At 40.9% G+C, this 17,617-nt stretch overlaps 2 protein-coding genes across 2 annotated transcripts; one reads left to right on the top strand and one right to left on the bottom strand.

Moving 5' to 3' along the window:
* The first annotated feature begins 683 nt into the window (after nt 1–683).
* LOC122048903 (protein NEOXANTHIN-DEFICIENT 1-like) lies at nt 684–2,124 on the top strand. The gene is made up of 4 exons (XM_042610418.1): nt 684–698; nt 819–1,000; nt 1,720–1,776; nt 1,965–2,124. The coding sequence occupies exons 1-4, from the start codon at nt 684–686 to the stop codon at nt 2,122–2,124; spliced, it is 414 nt and encodes a 137-aa protein (XP_042466352.1).
* A 12,541-nt stretch (nt 2,125–14,665) lies between these two features.
* Nucleotides 14,666–16,555, bottom strand: LOC122048902 (pentatricopeptide repeat-containing protein At4g21170-like). Its single transcript, XM_042610417.1, has one exon. It carries the CDS (start codon nt 16,553–16,555, stop codon nt 14,666–14,668), a length of 1,890 nt encoding a protein of 629 aa, XP_042466351.1.
* Between the last annotated feature and the right edge of the window lie 1,062 nt (nt 16,556–17,617).

Genomic DNA, 17,617 nt, shown 5'->3' with positions numbered 1-17,617 from the left:
TTTGTAGGAAATTGGTCTTCCAAGCCTTGTTGCTATTTTCTCTGAGGTAAATTTATTCACACCATGCACTGCCACTTTGTTACCTTAAAAACTTTGTTTGGTTCTTCTAGAATTAAAAAAAATAGATCCGTTACCTTAGTGGTCCCTCTAGTATCGGCCCCACGGATATAGAGGGAGGTTCAGGATTGTTTCTATCATACTTCCAAACTGATGGAAAGACTAGAGTGAAACAAAAGAGGACAAGTCAAGTTGGTACTCTTAATCATGGTTCGTCGGAACGGACATGAAACGGTTGGAACGGGCATTCCGGCATGGGAACATCTCATGCAGTGCCAAAATTCTAATAAATAACGTTTCGACTTCGAAATGGAGGATGATAGATAGCGTCGGAAGCGCTCTTCGGAGTGGCCTGATCAAGCAGCTCACGGGCGCAGGCACGACGGCGCGAGAAGGCTAACGACGAGTGGCAGACGGCGGTGGAATTAGGACATGATCGAGTTTTTAATAAAAACTTATATTTTAATTAATAATTTATGTTTTATACTTTTGTAAGCCCAAGCGATTATTTTATTAAAAATATATTAAATTATATATTAAAAATTTTAATTAAGTCAAAATTATATATATATATATCCTTCTGCGACCATTCCAATGATATTGGAACTAAAACGATAGAGTCCACGATGATCACCACGACTGTTCCAACTAATCATGCTCTTAATAACCTGCACCAATAAAATATTTGCGCCAGGTAAATGATGTGTTGTTTCTTTTCAGTTTGCCATAATTCATAACTTAATAAATATGTCATCCACTAGTCAACTAGGTTTCCCGTGAGAACTTCACATAGAGATAGAAGAACTTTAGAAGAGGCATCAAATAGCCAAAGAAGTCCTTTTCATCCTGAGGCAAAAGAAGATAAAGAGATTCAAGTACTAGAGCTGGAGGATGCTTCTCAAATATCCATCTGTAACATCAGTTTACTTATTGCTGGTGAGTAAAGGATACACTGATTATTGGATAACTGAATTTATTTTTAGATTGTTTTATTTTTCAATTCTTGTCTCATGTCGAGTTCCATATGTTAGAATAGGCTGTCATTATATCATTTGCATACATGCCCTTACAGTTTAGCGAAAGCGATTTAAGACATCTAAATGTTATTATTGATCTAATGTTGAGTTCCATATGTTACACGGAGGAATAAAATCCGTCCCCTCGGATAGGTCTTGGCTAGCACATGAGGTATTACCACCAATGAGATCTGGGGTTCGAATCTCAACAAAATCGAGGTAAATGCCTCCTTTATGTGCTAGTCACTATTCCAAAGGCTAGTAGCCGTCCGTGATTTACCTCCTCCGTGTTAGCCCTGGGACGAATTGACGGGGGTGCTGAGACAAGGATATTCATCTTTTGCCACCAACGGAGGAATAAAATCCATATAACTGACCTTTAAAAGCTAGGACTAACATAAATGCCCGAAGTTGGTGCACTTTTGTAAATGATTGACTGTGCATGTATTATTCATATTCTGAAGACGTGCAATGTTCACAAGCTATGTAATAACTGCTGAAAACTCAAAAGAGGTCACGGTTGGATGAGTCCAAAGTTCAGAATATCGCTTCCCAGCTTTAGGTCAGTTTCTATGATTATCAAAGCTTAGAGGGTAAATGTGGCCTAACTCTTGTTGTAACTTCTTGATCATCTGTGGGAATTCAGCGGGCAAACTATGTACAACCCTAATCTTCTGAAGTACACTTGCCAAATTGAATGCAGGTATGTGTATGAATGAATCTATTATCAGAAATTGTCATTCTTCCAACTCGAACTATGGAAATTATAACGAGAAGTTGAATTCAATTTCAAATCTACTGAGCATCCTATGCAGGGTGAGCGCTGTGGAGGCTGCTAAAATATGAGGTCAATGACTACTGAACCTGAAAACTCAAATGTCGATCTTGAAGCAAAAGAGAAAGTGACCCATTTGCAACTGAAGATCATGTAGGACGTGACCGAAGCATTGCAGTGCTACTATCAAAGCCTGTAATGGCTCTAGAATTAAATTTTCTGACTATGCAAGTCGAAGCTCCAAAAATTGTCCGTGCTCAGTCCTGGAAGAATTAAGTGGGAAAGCCAACAACAGCGAAGTTTGTGAGTACTTTCTTTTGCGGAATGAAGATGAGCAAGCTCATAAAATCTATTCATTCAAAGGAAAAAAGCAGACATAAAAACAAGATGAGACCAAGTTTTGTATTTTGGAATTTTCAAATGGAATGAGTTGCAATTGGGTACATCACGTTCTATGAGTGTTTAAGGGACTGGTGTATGTAAAAAAATGTTTAAGAGAAATTTCTCGCTTACTTGCCTTCTAATTGTCCGCCCAACTAAACTTAAAGGCAATCTTGTACACAATGAATAAATAATTTAGGTGAGTCAGAATTTGGTAGTTCATCTCCTACTGACAAAAAAAATAATAAATAAACGAAAAGGATTTGAGACAATGTTCAGTTTGCTTCACCATCAAGGAGTCGTCAAAAAAGTTAGAATAGATCGTTTGATTGGTCACTCTTTAATAGTCTTGGCCTTCCTTGAATGGGAAGTCCCAGAATTGAGTTTCTGCTATCATGGAGCCACTATGGTTGCCGACAGGAGAAGAAGATTATATCACCTTTATTGGGGAACTGCTTTACTTTATTTGGCTACATCGATGAGCTTGTCTCCAGCAAGCTGAGCTTTAACCTCGCTGAGTATGCGGACAGACTGCCTCCTTCATTGGAGGGTGGGAATGAAGTCTATAGATTGAGGTATTACTCAAGTCATCTATCTCACCTAACAGCATTCGAAGAGTTCCTTCTTGTCTATGTAATAGCTAGCTGGTGCTTCACCATCTGTTTTTGTGGATACTTGTCTTGACAGGTCTTTTTTTTGAGCTCCCTTCCTGTCTTTGAAGGAGCTGTTTGTGTGGCTACCAAGAGAATTATATTATCTCTGAGTGAACCAAGGCTCACTCATTGTTTTTCAAACAAACTAAAATATCCAAACTTGTCGCTAATCTGATATCAAACTTGGCTCGAGGATTAGGTACTCTGGCACAGAAAAATTAAGAAGTCATCAGATTTTTGTGTCAACTTCAAAGATTAATTTGCTGTTATTGGGAACAAATTACAAGGCAAGTCATATATGACTGGAAATCCATGGATGTCTAGTTTCTAACAAAACAAACGGTGCTCAAAAATAATATTCCTATATAAAGTTATGACCATTTTGATTGAAGTATGTTAGGTTGGAAATGCTACTTGGGAAACCTTAATAATATTGCTCGGGAAAGACAGTTGCTCGAGAAAGATAAATTGCTCGAGAAAGACATTTTCTTGAGAAAGATAATTGCTTGGGGAAAATGAACTCACTCAAAAATTGAAAGATTCAACCAACGTTTTGGTAATTCTTGGTGATCTTCTTGGAACTCGAAAGGTTGATGAGCCTTTAATACTCCTACATACTTTTTCATTATTAAACTCACATTTATTTTAAGGCTCAGGAAATATAAATCTAATTTAATGAGACCTTAGAAAATATAAATCACATTTAATGCATTTTGACTCATCTGGGAGGATTGTTCCATGTCTCGCCTATAAAGACTATCTTTTGTATTGTTGGGAGAAGATTTCGTTTTGAGATTAAAATATATTTGAGATTTTAAGGTTGTTAGAAGATTTATCTTCTTGTTATCTCTCTAAACTCTTGGTGCATTTCCTAGTGTCGTGAGTATTGAGAGTGCCTTGTGTTACCTCCTACACTTCCCGGTGTCATAATCAAAATCTCCTATGAATAGGCAACAACAGGGCACACTGTTGCTGAAGTTGGTGTGACATCCCAAAGGTTGTATGATGCACAAAACTAATTATTGATGAGGATAACTAGTTAGATAGCAGTTGGTAGTGTCACGCCCCAGAGGAGTCTCTGTCCGAAGAAATTTTGGCAACATCTCCCCTGTACGGCGGACAATATGAAACTTTCTACATATCACATATACTTCAGCCACAGGCGGCTGGAATGATAACAAAAATAAAAACAAACACCACGCAGTTTATAAAGATATTCAGCCTCTGGCTGTCACAACCACGCAGTTAATAATAGTAATCAATAATAGTAGGACTCTGACTCGAAATCCACCCTACTCCACTACACTCGTAAAGCTCAAATCCAACGAACTCACCTCTTCTGCCGTCCAGGCAGGCATATAGTAGAATAAAAACCAAACCATCCAAAAGACCATCAAACGGTAACAATCCGTACAATATCCATAAATAAAATCCAAAACAAAACTAAAACATAGTCTGATGGAAGAAAACCAAAATAAAGCAAATAACAACCTAGTAGAGAACTAGCTCTACGTGCTGATGGGGGGCCAGCGACTGGAACTGCTCCGGACAGCCTCAACCTGAAAATATCAACAATGGAGGCGGGGTGAGTCCAACACTCAGCAGGTACAACCGATATGCATAATAAAACAAATAAAGCGTACAGTCTCCTGAATATGAGGAGGATAAATGCAACTGAAATGAAATCAGAAGATAACTGTACTGACCGGATCAAAGTATAAAGGTAACAGGTCGTCAGACCGAGTGAGTCATAATCCTGTATGCATGTCAATCAATGCATCCAAACAAATGTAGCATATAAGTGCAGCAATCACAAGCAAATAAAAATACAATAAATGCATATGTCAACCCCATACTCTGAAATCAATGCTCCTGTGCAATGACAGAGTAAACGGGATGCTGTCGGAGTACTCCTGTCCTGTGACCCCAAATCATAAATGGGGGAGTTCAATGCTCTCATCTCCCGGTACACGATGACGGGGAGGATATCTCTGCCGGCCACCACGCTGAGTCTCCTGACCAACGGAGCCAAACAAAGTCCACCATCTGCCGGCTACCACGCTGCTACCCTAAATGCCAACGGAGCCAAACAGAGCGGAACTGACTGCCGGCTACCATGCTGAGTCCTCAGACCAACGGAGCCAAACAGCAGAACCGCCACACACCAGCCAGATATACAAATCCATGGGTGATGTGTGCAGTACATGTAACTGGCGATGAGCTCAACCAAAGTAGAGCCGACAATCGCACAGCATGCAATCATGATGCATGATACTGAACATGGCAATCTCGTGAATAACATGGCATGATCCATATAAATAGATACAAAGTGTGTACCACAAGAAGACGTATCTAATAGAAGGTACACAAATCGAAGAGGGTATCAAATAAATCCTAGATCCAGAATATAACAGAGCATGTGGTTAGGTCACTACCTAAGGCATATGTGATCAGGTAGATAATATGCAGTGCAGAATAAATAAACAAACAACATGTACTAATCATGTAGTGACCAACCGAAATAAACAGGTAACACAATTACTGTTATATGTTAAACATATTATCATGCATATCAAAAGACATAAGTCAAAGTACCCGCCTCCGAAAATAGAAAGGATCGTATCCGGTCCAAATCTGACGTCGAGATATCGTCTCGCGTCAAGGTCCTGTGTAAACAAATACATTTACTTTTATTTAGCTAGAATACAATAAATAGCTAAATAAATCCTAAATATAAATTTAGAGATAAACTCTAACCCATCAATCTCAATCTACCTAAATTAAATCCAACGGTTAATTAGGGTTAAATTTCAACTCCCTAACCCTAAGATTAGGGTAAAACCCTAATCAATATACACAACCCAAACCTACTCATATTCATCCATCTAAACAATCGAATCAAAACCATATTCTAAAGCATATATAAAATGCCCTACACCTTACCTCAAGTCAACCGAATCAAGTAGGAGGAAGTGGTGATCTCCAACAGCAACTTTCCATAGCAACCAACCTACTGTTGATGCTGGAACCAAGCAAATCCGCAACAAAGCAAACCCTAATTTGGAGTCCCCTCTTTGTCTCTCTACCGGCAACTGATGGATGAAGAAGGAACCGGCAGTAAATCTCGGGGTTAGGCCACAGAAGGAAGGAATTCAACTAGAGTAGAAGGAAGGCGACCTGTGGTGTGCCAGCGTTGCTCTGTGAAATGGCAATCTAGGGCAGAGAAGTCTCGGCACTTGGAATCCCACGGCAGAGACCAGGGCAAAGGGGGCGGCCGCCTGCCGGCTGTGGTGACGGTGAGCAACTCCACAATGAGAGAGTAGGTTTCCGACGATTGGGGTCGGCGTCGGCTTCACCTCGTCGGCGGCAAAAACTAGGGCAGAGACTAGGGCTGAGGAGCGGCTGGCCGGCACTGCTCGGTCCAGAGAATCGGCCGGTGCTAGGGCTCAGGGTGGTCGACGGTGGCTAGGGCTGACGGTCGGGCGTCACAGAGGCAGTGAGGAGGGGCGTCGACGGTTAGGGCAAAGGGAGAGAGCTCGGGCGGCTGCTCGGTGCGCGAGGGAGAAAACACAGAAACGGCGCAGGGGGAAAATAAAAAGAAAAAGAAATTTAAAAGGAAAAGGAAAAGGAATAAGGAATTTATAAAAGAAACAATTCCTCGTTAAAATGGGGTAGCCTAAACAGGCTTTTCCGGGTCCCATTTTTATCCCCGTTAACTCGTCCGTACGAGCTCCGAAAAATTCCCGAAAAGTATCCAAAAATTCCGGAAAATTCATTTATTAATATTCCCTATATTTTTTTTTCCCGGTATTTTATATTCTCCCCCACTAATAAAAATTTGGTCCCCAAATTTCAGTATCTACCATCAGCAAGTACTAATAACAAGTAACAATAATAAATGCTGAACGGTAAATTAAATCACATACCTCAAGTGAAAAGATGGGGTATCGAGCTCGGATCGTATCCTCGAGCTCCCAAGTAACTTCCTCATCCGAATGATGCTGCCATCCGACTTTAACCAGCCGAATAGTCTTGTTCCGCAACTGACGCTCTTTCCGGTCGAGAATCCGTACCGGAACCTCCTCATAAGTAATGTCTGTCAGCACATGCGTCGGGTCGGGCACGTATCTCATCAGCATGGATACGTGGAATACATCGTGCACGCCAATCAAGGACGGCGATACTACCAACTAGTGAGCTACTGCTCCAATCCTTTCTAAGATCTAGAAAGGTCCAATGTATCACAGAGCTAGCTTACCTCTGAGGTCAATCTCTTCACCCCTTTCTTGGGTGAAACTCGCAAAAATACCTGGTCACAAATGGAGAACTCTAAGAGTCTCCCACTCCGGTCAGCGTAACTCTTCTAGCAGTCATATGCCTCTAACATCTTCTGTCCGATAGTATGGACCACTTTGCCTCACGTTGAGCTCTATGAGGTCCCAACAACTGGGCCTCTCGGATTCTCGTCCTGATTAACGACTGAGCAACTATGGTAACAAGACTACCCTGCTCGGTCTATCCCTGCTCCTCAAGGTCTAACTCGGAGAAACCCCGAATCAAGTTTGTTACCACTACTCAGTGGCAAACTAAAGTCCCTCTAGACTTCTGGCTAAGTGCATCGACAACCACATTAGCTTTTCCCCGGTGATAGCTAATGGTACACTCATAATCCTTCAGGAACTCCATCCATCTCCTCTGTCGAAGATTAAGTTCCTTCCAAGTAAAACAGATATTTGAGATTCGATGATCAGTGAGAATCTCAAGGTAATATCATACAGGTAATGCTGCCAAATCTTCAGGGCAAAAATAATAGCAGCCAACTCCAGATCATGAACTGAGTATTTTCTTCTCAGGCTCCCTCAACTATCGAGAAGCATATAAAAATACTCAACCGTGCTGCATCAGAACAGCACCCATACCCTGTAGAAACGCGTCGGTGTAGAGGACAAATCCGTCCTCTCCAGAAGGTAAAAACCAAAAATCGAAGCCGACAACAATCTCCGCTTCAGCTCCTAGAAGCTGATCTTGCAATCCTCAATCCAAGTAAACTTCACGCCTTTCATGGTCACGCGTGAAAGTAGCATAGCTATGTGGAAGAAACCCTCGACGAAAAGTCTGTAATATCCTGCGAGTCACAAAAGACTGCGGATCTCCTACACTGATTTCGGCTGCTCCCAACGGTAACAACCTCTATCTCCTGTGGAACCACGGTACACTCCTACTGGTGACCGTGTGTCCCAAACATCATAACAAAAGACAATCCAAACCAGCACTACTGATAATCACATATAGATGTTCTCGTCGAATCATCTCTAGATCTATGCAAAGGTAGTGTACGTGACTCACCTCGGATCCGTAATAGATCACAACATCGTCCACAAAGATAATGGACACCTATCCAAACATCCTCGACATACCAGGATCATCGAGTCCCTGAAAACATCTAAGGCACTGTAAGCCTATATGGCAAAAATCAATACACATAATGTCCGTATCACAGACATTCCTATCCATAAGATCTCCAATAATAAATCGAAAAATCTGATCATCAATAACATAAATCACCAAAGAATAAATCCTCCAGGGTGAGAGCAACGCTCCATCACAGGAAACACCACATATGTGGGAGCAACGCTCTACCACAAGAAATCCTCAATATGTGGGAGCAACACTCCACCACAAATAATCTGAAATATGTATCTGCAATAAATATAGGAGCTATGCTCCACTACTAGCAATCCGTAATATGTGGGAGCAAAGCTCCACCACAAAACAATACATAAGTGTCCCAAGGCACCTAACTATCCAGCTAGAGACTGTACAAGATCTCTCTACCACAACCCACTGTGGTTAACCTAGGCTATAACAACCTAGTAAACTAATCAAATCCATCATCAACTCTATCAGCATCCTAGTGGGTCATCCACTGATAGGAAAATTAGTTGATGGGTAAATCCAACAACTGACATAATGCAGTCACTCCACATTCTGCATTCAGCATAAGTAAAATCATCATGCTGCTACCAATATATACCTGGCACACGTACTCACACAACATATGTATGATCAACATATTCCTCCAATTAATATACACCAAACATACTCACAACATAGGTATAAATCATCTTGATACCTCCAACAATGCATACCGAACCCATGTACAAAATCAACATAGGTAAAATCAACAATACACCTCGAACAACACTCATATGACATATATACACCTATGTCAAGAGTATAACCAACATATACTTCCAATAAAGCATACTAAATCCAGGTGCGCTCACAAATCAAACATAATCAAAAAGATACCTCAAATACCACACCAATACATATGTACATTTCATAACTCAGATTAAATCGATAAAATACCTCCATCAAAACACCACCGATGTACTTATACTACAACTCGGATTTAATCGACAAGATATCTTCAATAATACATTCAGATAGATACACCGAACTACATATCTATGATCCACAAGAAACCTTCAACCATATCAGAACATAGATACATATACTACTTGCAAATGGACAGTCCACCCAGGACTCCTTCAACACATAACAATCATCATATACGTGCAATATAGACATGCAAAATCAGCATACCAGCTCAATCAAAGAGACCAACCTTATGCTACCAACACTCATGGGTTACGGGTATATCTAAACAAAATTCATGCATATGTATCAAGCATGAATACATCAATCAAAAGCAACTCAAAATGGAGCAGCCTAATCATCCAGTAACAACCCTGCTCTAAGTTCAAAGGAACTAGTATCGGACAAGAAAAATATACACAGCCGTGGTATAACATTGCAAGTCAATGTCATACCCTACCAAGACTATATCAAATGGGAAGAATTTTATCATCACAAATCCAAATGTACTCTCCCAGTATACACTAGTAACGAGTGTATCCCATAAGTGTTAAGCAATTAGCTCTACACTTCCTTACATCAGCGGGGTCATATATCCCAATGCACCCTCTAAGTTATCCCACCAGGTATATACAGTCCATGGTCAAAGTCTTCATGGAATAGGATACATCGATCATTTATAAACTATCCAAGCTGAAAATGATTTATGACTAAATCAGTCCTTCTCACGTCAGTACAAAACATGTACTCAAAGGTACTCTAGATACATAACTAAGCACAAATAACCTAAAGGTTCGAACCTCTAAAAATAGAGTATGGCAATCCTCTACTGATCAACCAACAAAACTAAATCATTCATCTACTAACTAATCAAGAATACCTTAATCCTCCACAAGCAACTAAGGTATATCAAACCACAACTACCCAACTCGACAAACATAAATCAGTCTTCTACTGACCGATTTAACAAGACTAAATCAATATTTACTGACGAAAATTAACTAAGATAAAATAGTATACAACGTTGTCAAATAACTAAATCAGTTCATGGGTCAATTCAACACTAATTACATCAACTCAAACTAGAAAATGTCAACCCACATAATATCATATGAATAAATGCGTATGACCCAAAAGACAAAAGTCAGAATTCAAGAACATCAAAACACCCTCATTTTTTTTTTTTATCCTCAAAAATATCAGCCCAAACCATATCAGGTGAATAAGTCTCTACTCCCCATAAGAGCATATTAACATTCAAAACATCAATCATTATTTATCCACATAGTTTAATATCAGATGAAACAAATATCAATTTTATCATCCTGTTAACTAACCACAATTAACCAGATTTATTAAAATCAAAAATCTCATAGGCACATAAACTCTCTAGCTTCCAATTTATAATCTGATCACCAATTATTAACATCAACCTGTGAACACCATACAGGATACTCACTATATCACCATCAATGACAACCCAAATAAAAGATCATCAAAATAGTTATCCACTAAAAGATCATCAACAACCACATAACACTTACTCTCTTAAATCATTAGAAATCAACACATCAAAATATCTGATCTCACAATATCCCTCAACCTCAAACCATTCTCAACAATGATCAAACATGGTAACTCCCCAATAAACAATTTTATCGTATCGGGTACCCTAATATCCAAAAGATATGAGTATAAAAACTCAACTGACTAAGTCAACAGGAATAGGTAAGTGTCATCCACTACCCAACTAACAATAGCAGAGACTGGTATGTGCCTCCATCTCCTACTAGTAGTAACAGAAGATAAAACTACTGATGCTATGATAAGAAAATCACTAGAGATAATAATCCTTGATATCTATTAAGGTCAATCATGCTCAATGGATAACCCATCACATATAATATGTGCTACAACATCCAGACAAGTACTAAAGATAAAGTGCTAATACATGTCATAACTATCAAATTAAACATCATACCTATATGCCGTCTGGAGATGTTCCATCGCTGTCCAGCCCCCAAAATTGACCTCGAAAAAAAACACCGGAACTCTATATAAATCCAAAACGGAAGTCCATAACATAATCGAAACGGACAAATCCGTGCAACCGAAAATAACTGCCCAGACTAATCTGTCTCACAACTAGGGCTAGTATAAAAATGTCCAAAATACCAAACGCAGGTATCACACCCTGCTCTGATACCAATGAATTGGTATTAGATAAATCCCAAAAATCCAACACACGGAAATCAAATAAATATCGCCAAACTTTGGCGTGCTGATACCCAATAAACTGATATCAGATTATTCTAAATATCCATAATACGAAAACAAAGATCGTAAAAATCCAGAACACACAGCAAGTATCGTATACCTGCTCTGACCCCGGAGGAGTCTCTGTCCAAGAAATTTTGAGATCTCCCTGTACGGCGGACAATATGAAACTTTCTACATATCATATATACTCAGCCACATGCGGCTGGAATGATAACAAAAATAAAACAAACACCACGCAGTTTATAAAGATATTCACCTCTGGTGTCACAACCACGCAGTTAATAATAGTAATCAATAATAGTAGGACTCGACTCGAAATCCACCCTACTCCACTACACTCGTAAAGCTCAAATCCAACGAACTCACCTCTTCGCCGTCCAGGTGGCATATAGTAGAATAAAACCAAACCATCCAAAAACCATCAAACGGTAACAATCATACAATATCCATAAATAAAATCCAAAACAAAACTAAAACATAGTCTGATGGAAGAAAAACCAAAATAAAGCAAATAACAACCTAGTAGAGAACTAGCTCTACGTGCAGATGGGGGCCAGCGACTGGAACTGCTCCGGACAGCCTCAACCTGAAAATATCAACAATGGAGGCGGGGTGAGTCCAACACTCAGCAGGTACAATTGATATACAAAGTAAGGAAATAACACATAACACTAATCATGCGTACAGTCTCCTGAATATGAGGAGGATAAATGCAACTGAAATGAAATCAGAAGATAACTGTACTGACCGGATCAAAGTATAAAGGTAACAGGTCGTCAGACCGAGTGAGTCATAATCCTGTATGCACGTCAATCAATGCATCCAAACAAATGCAGCATATAAGTGCAGCAATCACAAGCAAATAAAAATGCAATAAATGCATATGTCAACCCCATACTCTGAAATCAATGCTCCTGTGCAATGACAGAGTAACCGGAATGCTGTTACTCCTGTCCCGTGACCCCAAATCATAAATGGGGAGCTCAATGCTCTCATCTCCCGTACACGATGACGGGGAGGATATCTCTGCCTACCCATGAGTCGACCAACGGAGCCAAACAAAGTCCACCATCTGCTACGCTGCTACCCTAAATGCCAACGGAGCCAAACAGAACGGAACTGACTGCCGCCAGACCAACGGAGCCAAACAGAGAACCGCCACACACCAGCCAGATATACAAATCCATGGGTGATGTGTGCATTATAGCGATGAGCTCAACCAAAGTAGAGCCGATAATCGCACAAGCATGCAATCATGATGCATGATACTGAACATGGCAATCTCGTGAATAACATGGCATGATCCATATAAATAGATACAAAGTGTGTACCACAAGAAGACGTATCTAATAGAAGGTACACAAATCGAAGAGGGTATCAAATAAATCCTAGATCCAGAATATAACAGAGCATGTGGTTAGGTCACTACCTAAGGCATATGTGATCAGGTAGATAATATGCAGTGCAGAATAAATAAACAAACAACATGTACTAATCATGTAGTGACCAACCGAAATAAACAGGTAACACAATTACTGTTATATGTTAAACATATTATCATGCATATCAAAAGACATAAGTCAAAGTACCCGCCTCCGAAAATAGAAAGATCCAATCCAACTCCGAGATACTCGTCTCGAATCAGAGCCCTGTGTAAACAAATACATTTACTTTTATTTAGCTAGAATACAATAAATAGCTAAATAAATCCTAAATATAAATTTAGAGATAAACTCTAACCCATCAATCTCAATCTACCTAAATTAAATCCAACGGTTAATTAGGGTTAAATTTCAACTCCCTAACCCTAAGATTAGGGTAAAACCCTAATCAATATACACAACCCAAACCTACTCATATTCATCCATCTAAACAATCGAATCAAAACCATATTCTAAAGCATATATAAAATGCCCTACACCTTACCTCAAGTCAACCGAATCAAGTAGGAGGAAGTGGTGATCTCCAACAGCAACTTTCCATAGCAACCAACCTACTGTTGATGCTGGAACCAAGCAAATCCGCAACAAAGCAAACCCTAATTTGGAGTCCCCTCTTTGTCTCTCTGCCGGCAACTGATGGATGAAGAAGGAACCGGCAGTAAATCTCGGGGTTAGGCCACAGAAGGAAGGAATTCAACTAGAGAGTTGTGGTGTGCCAGCGTTGCTCTGTGAAATGGCAATCTAGGGCAGAGAAGTCTCGGCACTTGGAATCCCACGGCAGAGACCAGGGCAAAGGGGGCGGCCGCCTGCCGGCTGTGGTGACGGTGAGCAACTCCACAGTGAGAGAGTAAGTTTCCGACGATTGGGGTCGGCGTCGGCTTCACCTCGTCGGCGGCAGAAACTAGGGCAGAGACTAGGGCCGAGGAGCGGCTGGCCGGCACTGCTCGGTCCAGAGAATCGGCCGGTGCTAGGGCTCAGGGTGGTCGCAGAGGCAGTGAGGAGGGGCGTCGGCGGTTAGGGCAAAGGGAGAGAGCTCGGGCGGCTGCTCGGGTGCGCGAGGGAGAAAACACAGAAACGGCGCAGGGGAAAAATAAAAAGAAAAAGAAATTTAAAAGGAAAAGGAAAAGGAATAAGGAATTTATAAAAGAAACAATTCCTCGTTAAAATGGGGTAGCCTAAACAGGCTTTTCCGGGTCCCATTTTTATCCCCGTTAACTCGTCCGTACGAGCTCCGAAAAATTCCCGAAAAGTATCCAAAAATTCCGGAAAATTCATTTATTAATATTCCCTATATTTTTTTTTCCCGGTATTTTATAGGTAGCAAATCAAAACTGTTGTTTAGATTAGCAACACACCTGCAGACATTTTAATGCATAAAACAAGTCCAACTTGGCAGATAATTGTTTGGATTGCAGTTGGTAGCAAATAGAAAGTGTCCATGGATCTTCATCATAATGTCCACAACAATGTGGATTAGAATTCATCATATCTTGCATTCCTCTACTCAGCAAATGGCAGGAGTATGATTGTTAACGTGTGAATACCAAGCTTCTAATTAGGACCCTCTTCAAGTTGCTGAAGTTCAGAGACGTTCTGTGAAACTGACATTAGAGAAAAACAACTGAAAAATATATGAAACCACTGGTTAGTGGATGGGTTCAAAAACAGAAGAGGGACCTCTCATGAAAAATGAGAAATAAGATTCCTGTAGCTGGCTTCATTAGGCTTATAGCCAAGCTTCAACATCTCGTCATGCAGATTCATTGCCCTCCGATTCTCCCCTGAGTGACAAAGTTCACAAATCATAGTCACAAAGATATCACCATCTAGAATGTCTTTTCCCTGCATATAGTCAAAAACTTGGATAGCTTTGGCTGACCGTCTTTCTCCAAGCAGTGTTTTGAGGAGCAATTTGTATGAGGATAAATCAAAACACCCCCCCAATTTCTTCAACCTTTCATGCAACTCCAATGCTGAGTCAACAAGCCCATTAGTGCTATAGTACCTGACCAGATCATAGAAACAAAACCCATCCAACAAGATTTCATTTTGCAGTGCAGTATCAATCAGATGACCTGCTTCCTTCCACATAGATTTGCTAAGTTGCGCAGCTATATATTTTGAGAGATCAGAGATTTTAGGCACAACCCCTCTTTTGATGGCAGCTTCTAACACTTGATCCACTTCCATTGATGGATTTGCATTACAAATTCCACTAACAAAAACCTTACAACTTCTAAGATTCACTTTGATCCCCTTTTCCAACAATATTCCATAAAGTTCCAATGCATCCCACACGATTCCTTCCTTTGACATTGTCTTTAGCAAATAAAGATACACTCTTTTTCCTAATTCAACATTGTGTTTCCTAGCTCGATCAAAGAAAAATTTTGCCACATAGATCTTCTCAAGCTCACAAAGCCTGCAGATAATCCTATCATAATCCAAGCAAGGAACAGTTGGGAGGAAACCATAAACCAACATCTCTCTCAACATCAAACCCATGATTTTGTCATCCCCAAATCTAGAACCACTATCAAGGATTGCGCAATAAGTAGTAAACCTCGGTCTCATGTTGACTTCACGCATTCTGTGGACGAGGCCAATGGCAACTCCAAATTCTCCTTTCCTACAGAAACAATCGATGACCAGATCATAAGCTGAATCTTTGCAACCCCCTACAACTAGCAAAAGGACGGCCTTTTCAAGCTTCCCCTCCCTGCAAAGAAGCCGAGACAGAAGCGACCAAGTGCGAGAATCCGGCACTGCGCCATTTCGAAGTGCAGCAGCATAACAACGCCAGGCAATCCTGACACCATCCCCGTCCACATCCGAGGAAGACAGAGCGTCAAGAAGCGCATTGCAACTACGGGTCGTAATTTGACACCTGAAAGCTACGATTTTTCTGAAAATTTCCAAGCTACCGGAAATCAGCCCCGAAGTGGAGTAGGTTTCAAGGACAAAATTAAGAGCCCTAGATCGAGAATCCTTACGTTGGGAGGCTCGGGAAAGCGAGTTGACAACCGCATGCGGGTGGTAGGACAGCAGGACTGGATCCAGAAGCCACCTAGCTCGATCGAGGAGGCCGGCGTCCACGAGGGTCCACGCGATTGCGGCAAGCGAATGGAGGTCCGGGCGGTAACCGAGATCGGACTGCGCCCAATTGAAGAATTTGAGGGAGAGATCAGGGTGGGAGCGGGTCATGGAAAGGACTCGGCGAACGAGGTCGTCGCAGGAGCGGCCAGGAAGGAATAAGGCTTTGGACCGGAGGCGGCGGATCCAATCCTTGCGGTGGAGGAGGAGGGAAGCTATCTGGGCAGCTAGGGATCGGTTTTTGAGGTCGGCACGCCATCGATGTGAGACCGGGAGAGTGGAGAATGCGGCTGAAACGCAGAGGCGAGGGAGGCACTTGCCGAGCATCTGGAAGGCACCAGCGTCGCACGGTTGCAAGCTGGACTTATACGAGCACACCGTAGGGTAGGTCTCTTTGACCTGCTTGACTTGACTACGTGATCGAGAAATCCCCGACCCGTCCATTTTTTTTGCTTTAGGTATTGAAGTGAAGGTCATTGTGTGTACTATATATATATATATATATATATATATATATATATATATATATATATATATATATATATATATATATATATATATATAAAATATGAGCGACGTTTTATGTACGATCATGAGTGACTTGCAGATATGATGATTTCATTACAAAAAATATGTCATTTATTCTCTCTCCCCTTCCGCCTTCTATTCAAAATTTCTGCGTGGGAAAATTTTCAAATTAAAATCTCCCTCGCCGCTCTATCTTTCTCTCGCTCCCTACGTCTCCATCGTCCGTCAGACCTCGCACTCTTGCCGGGAAAGTTTTGCCGACATCTTCAATCTCACAGTTGCTGTAAGAGCTTACCACCTCTCTACATTCCCAATGGTAATTCGTTTTATTTTAATTTGTTATTCCCCACCGTTATAGCATACATATATTAGAATGATTAATGTTATAACGTGCAGGGACGACGCCGGCTACAAACGCCTGCAAGCTACAGCAACGTCTGTGAGTTAGCTGCTACACGTTTTAGCAGCTACAAACGTGAAGCAGCCACTTGGCAAGTCGATTTTTTGGTAGCTACATTTTCTAGCAGATATTACTCCTACAAATATTTAAGTTCATGTATATCAACTTGGTAAAAAATTATTTGAAATTATTTTTTACTAATGTAGCATCTTTGCTTCGCTTCTAAACGTTGCAGCAACTACTTCGCAGTAAACTGTCCTTGTAGCTGCTACAACTTGTAACAGCTAACTTGGAATGGTGGTCGTGGAAGGAAGGAAGGATTTATGCTGCGACGTGCAAGGCCGATGCCTGCTACAAACGCCTGCAGCCACTTGGACTTTCCTTTGCTGCTACAAGTTATAGCAGCTACTTTGACAGCTAACTGTTACACCTTGTAGCAGTTAACTGTCCATATAGCTGCTACACGTTGTAGCAGCTACTTTGACAGTTAGCTGCTACACTTTGTAGCAGCTAACTCTTCATGTAGCTGCTCAACTTGTAGCAATCGCTTGGTAAGTCATTTTTTTTAGTAGCTATATTTTTTAGCATATATTAACCCTAAAAATATTTTT

The sequence above is a fragment of the Zingiber officinale genome, chromosome 2B (assembly GCF_018446385.1).
Source record: "Zingiber officinale cultivar Zhangliang chromosome 2B, Zo_v1.1, whole genome shotgun sequence".
In the NCBI taxonomy this organism is placed as follows: Eukaryota; Viridiplantae; Streptophyta; class Magnoliopsida; order Zingiberales; family Zingiberaceae; genus Zingiber; species Zingiber officinale.
The sequence above is the reverse complement of the archived record's forward strand: the minus strand, read 5'-3'. Positions and strand labels throughout refer to the sequence as shown.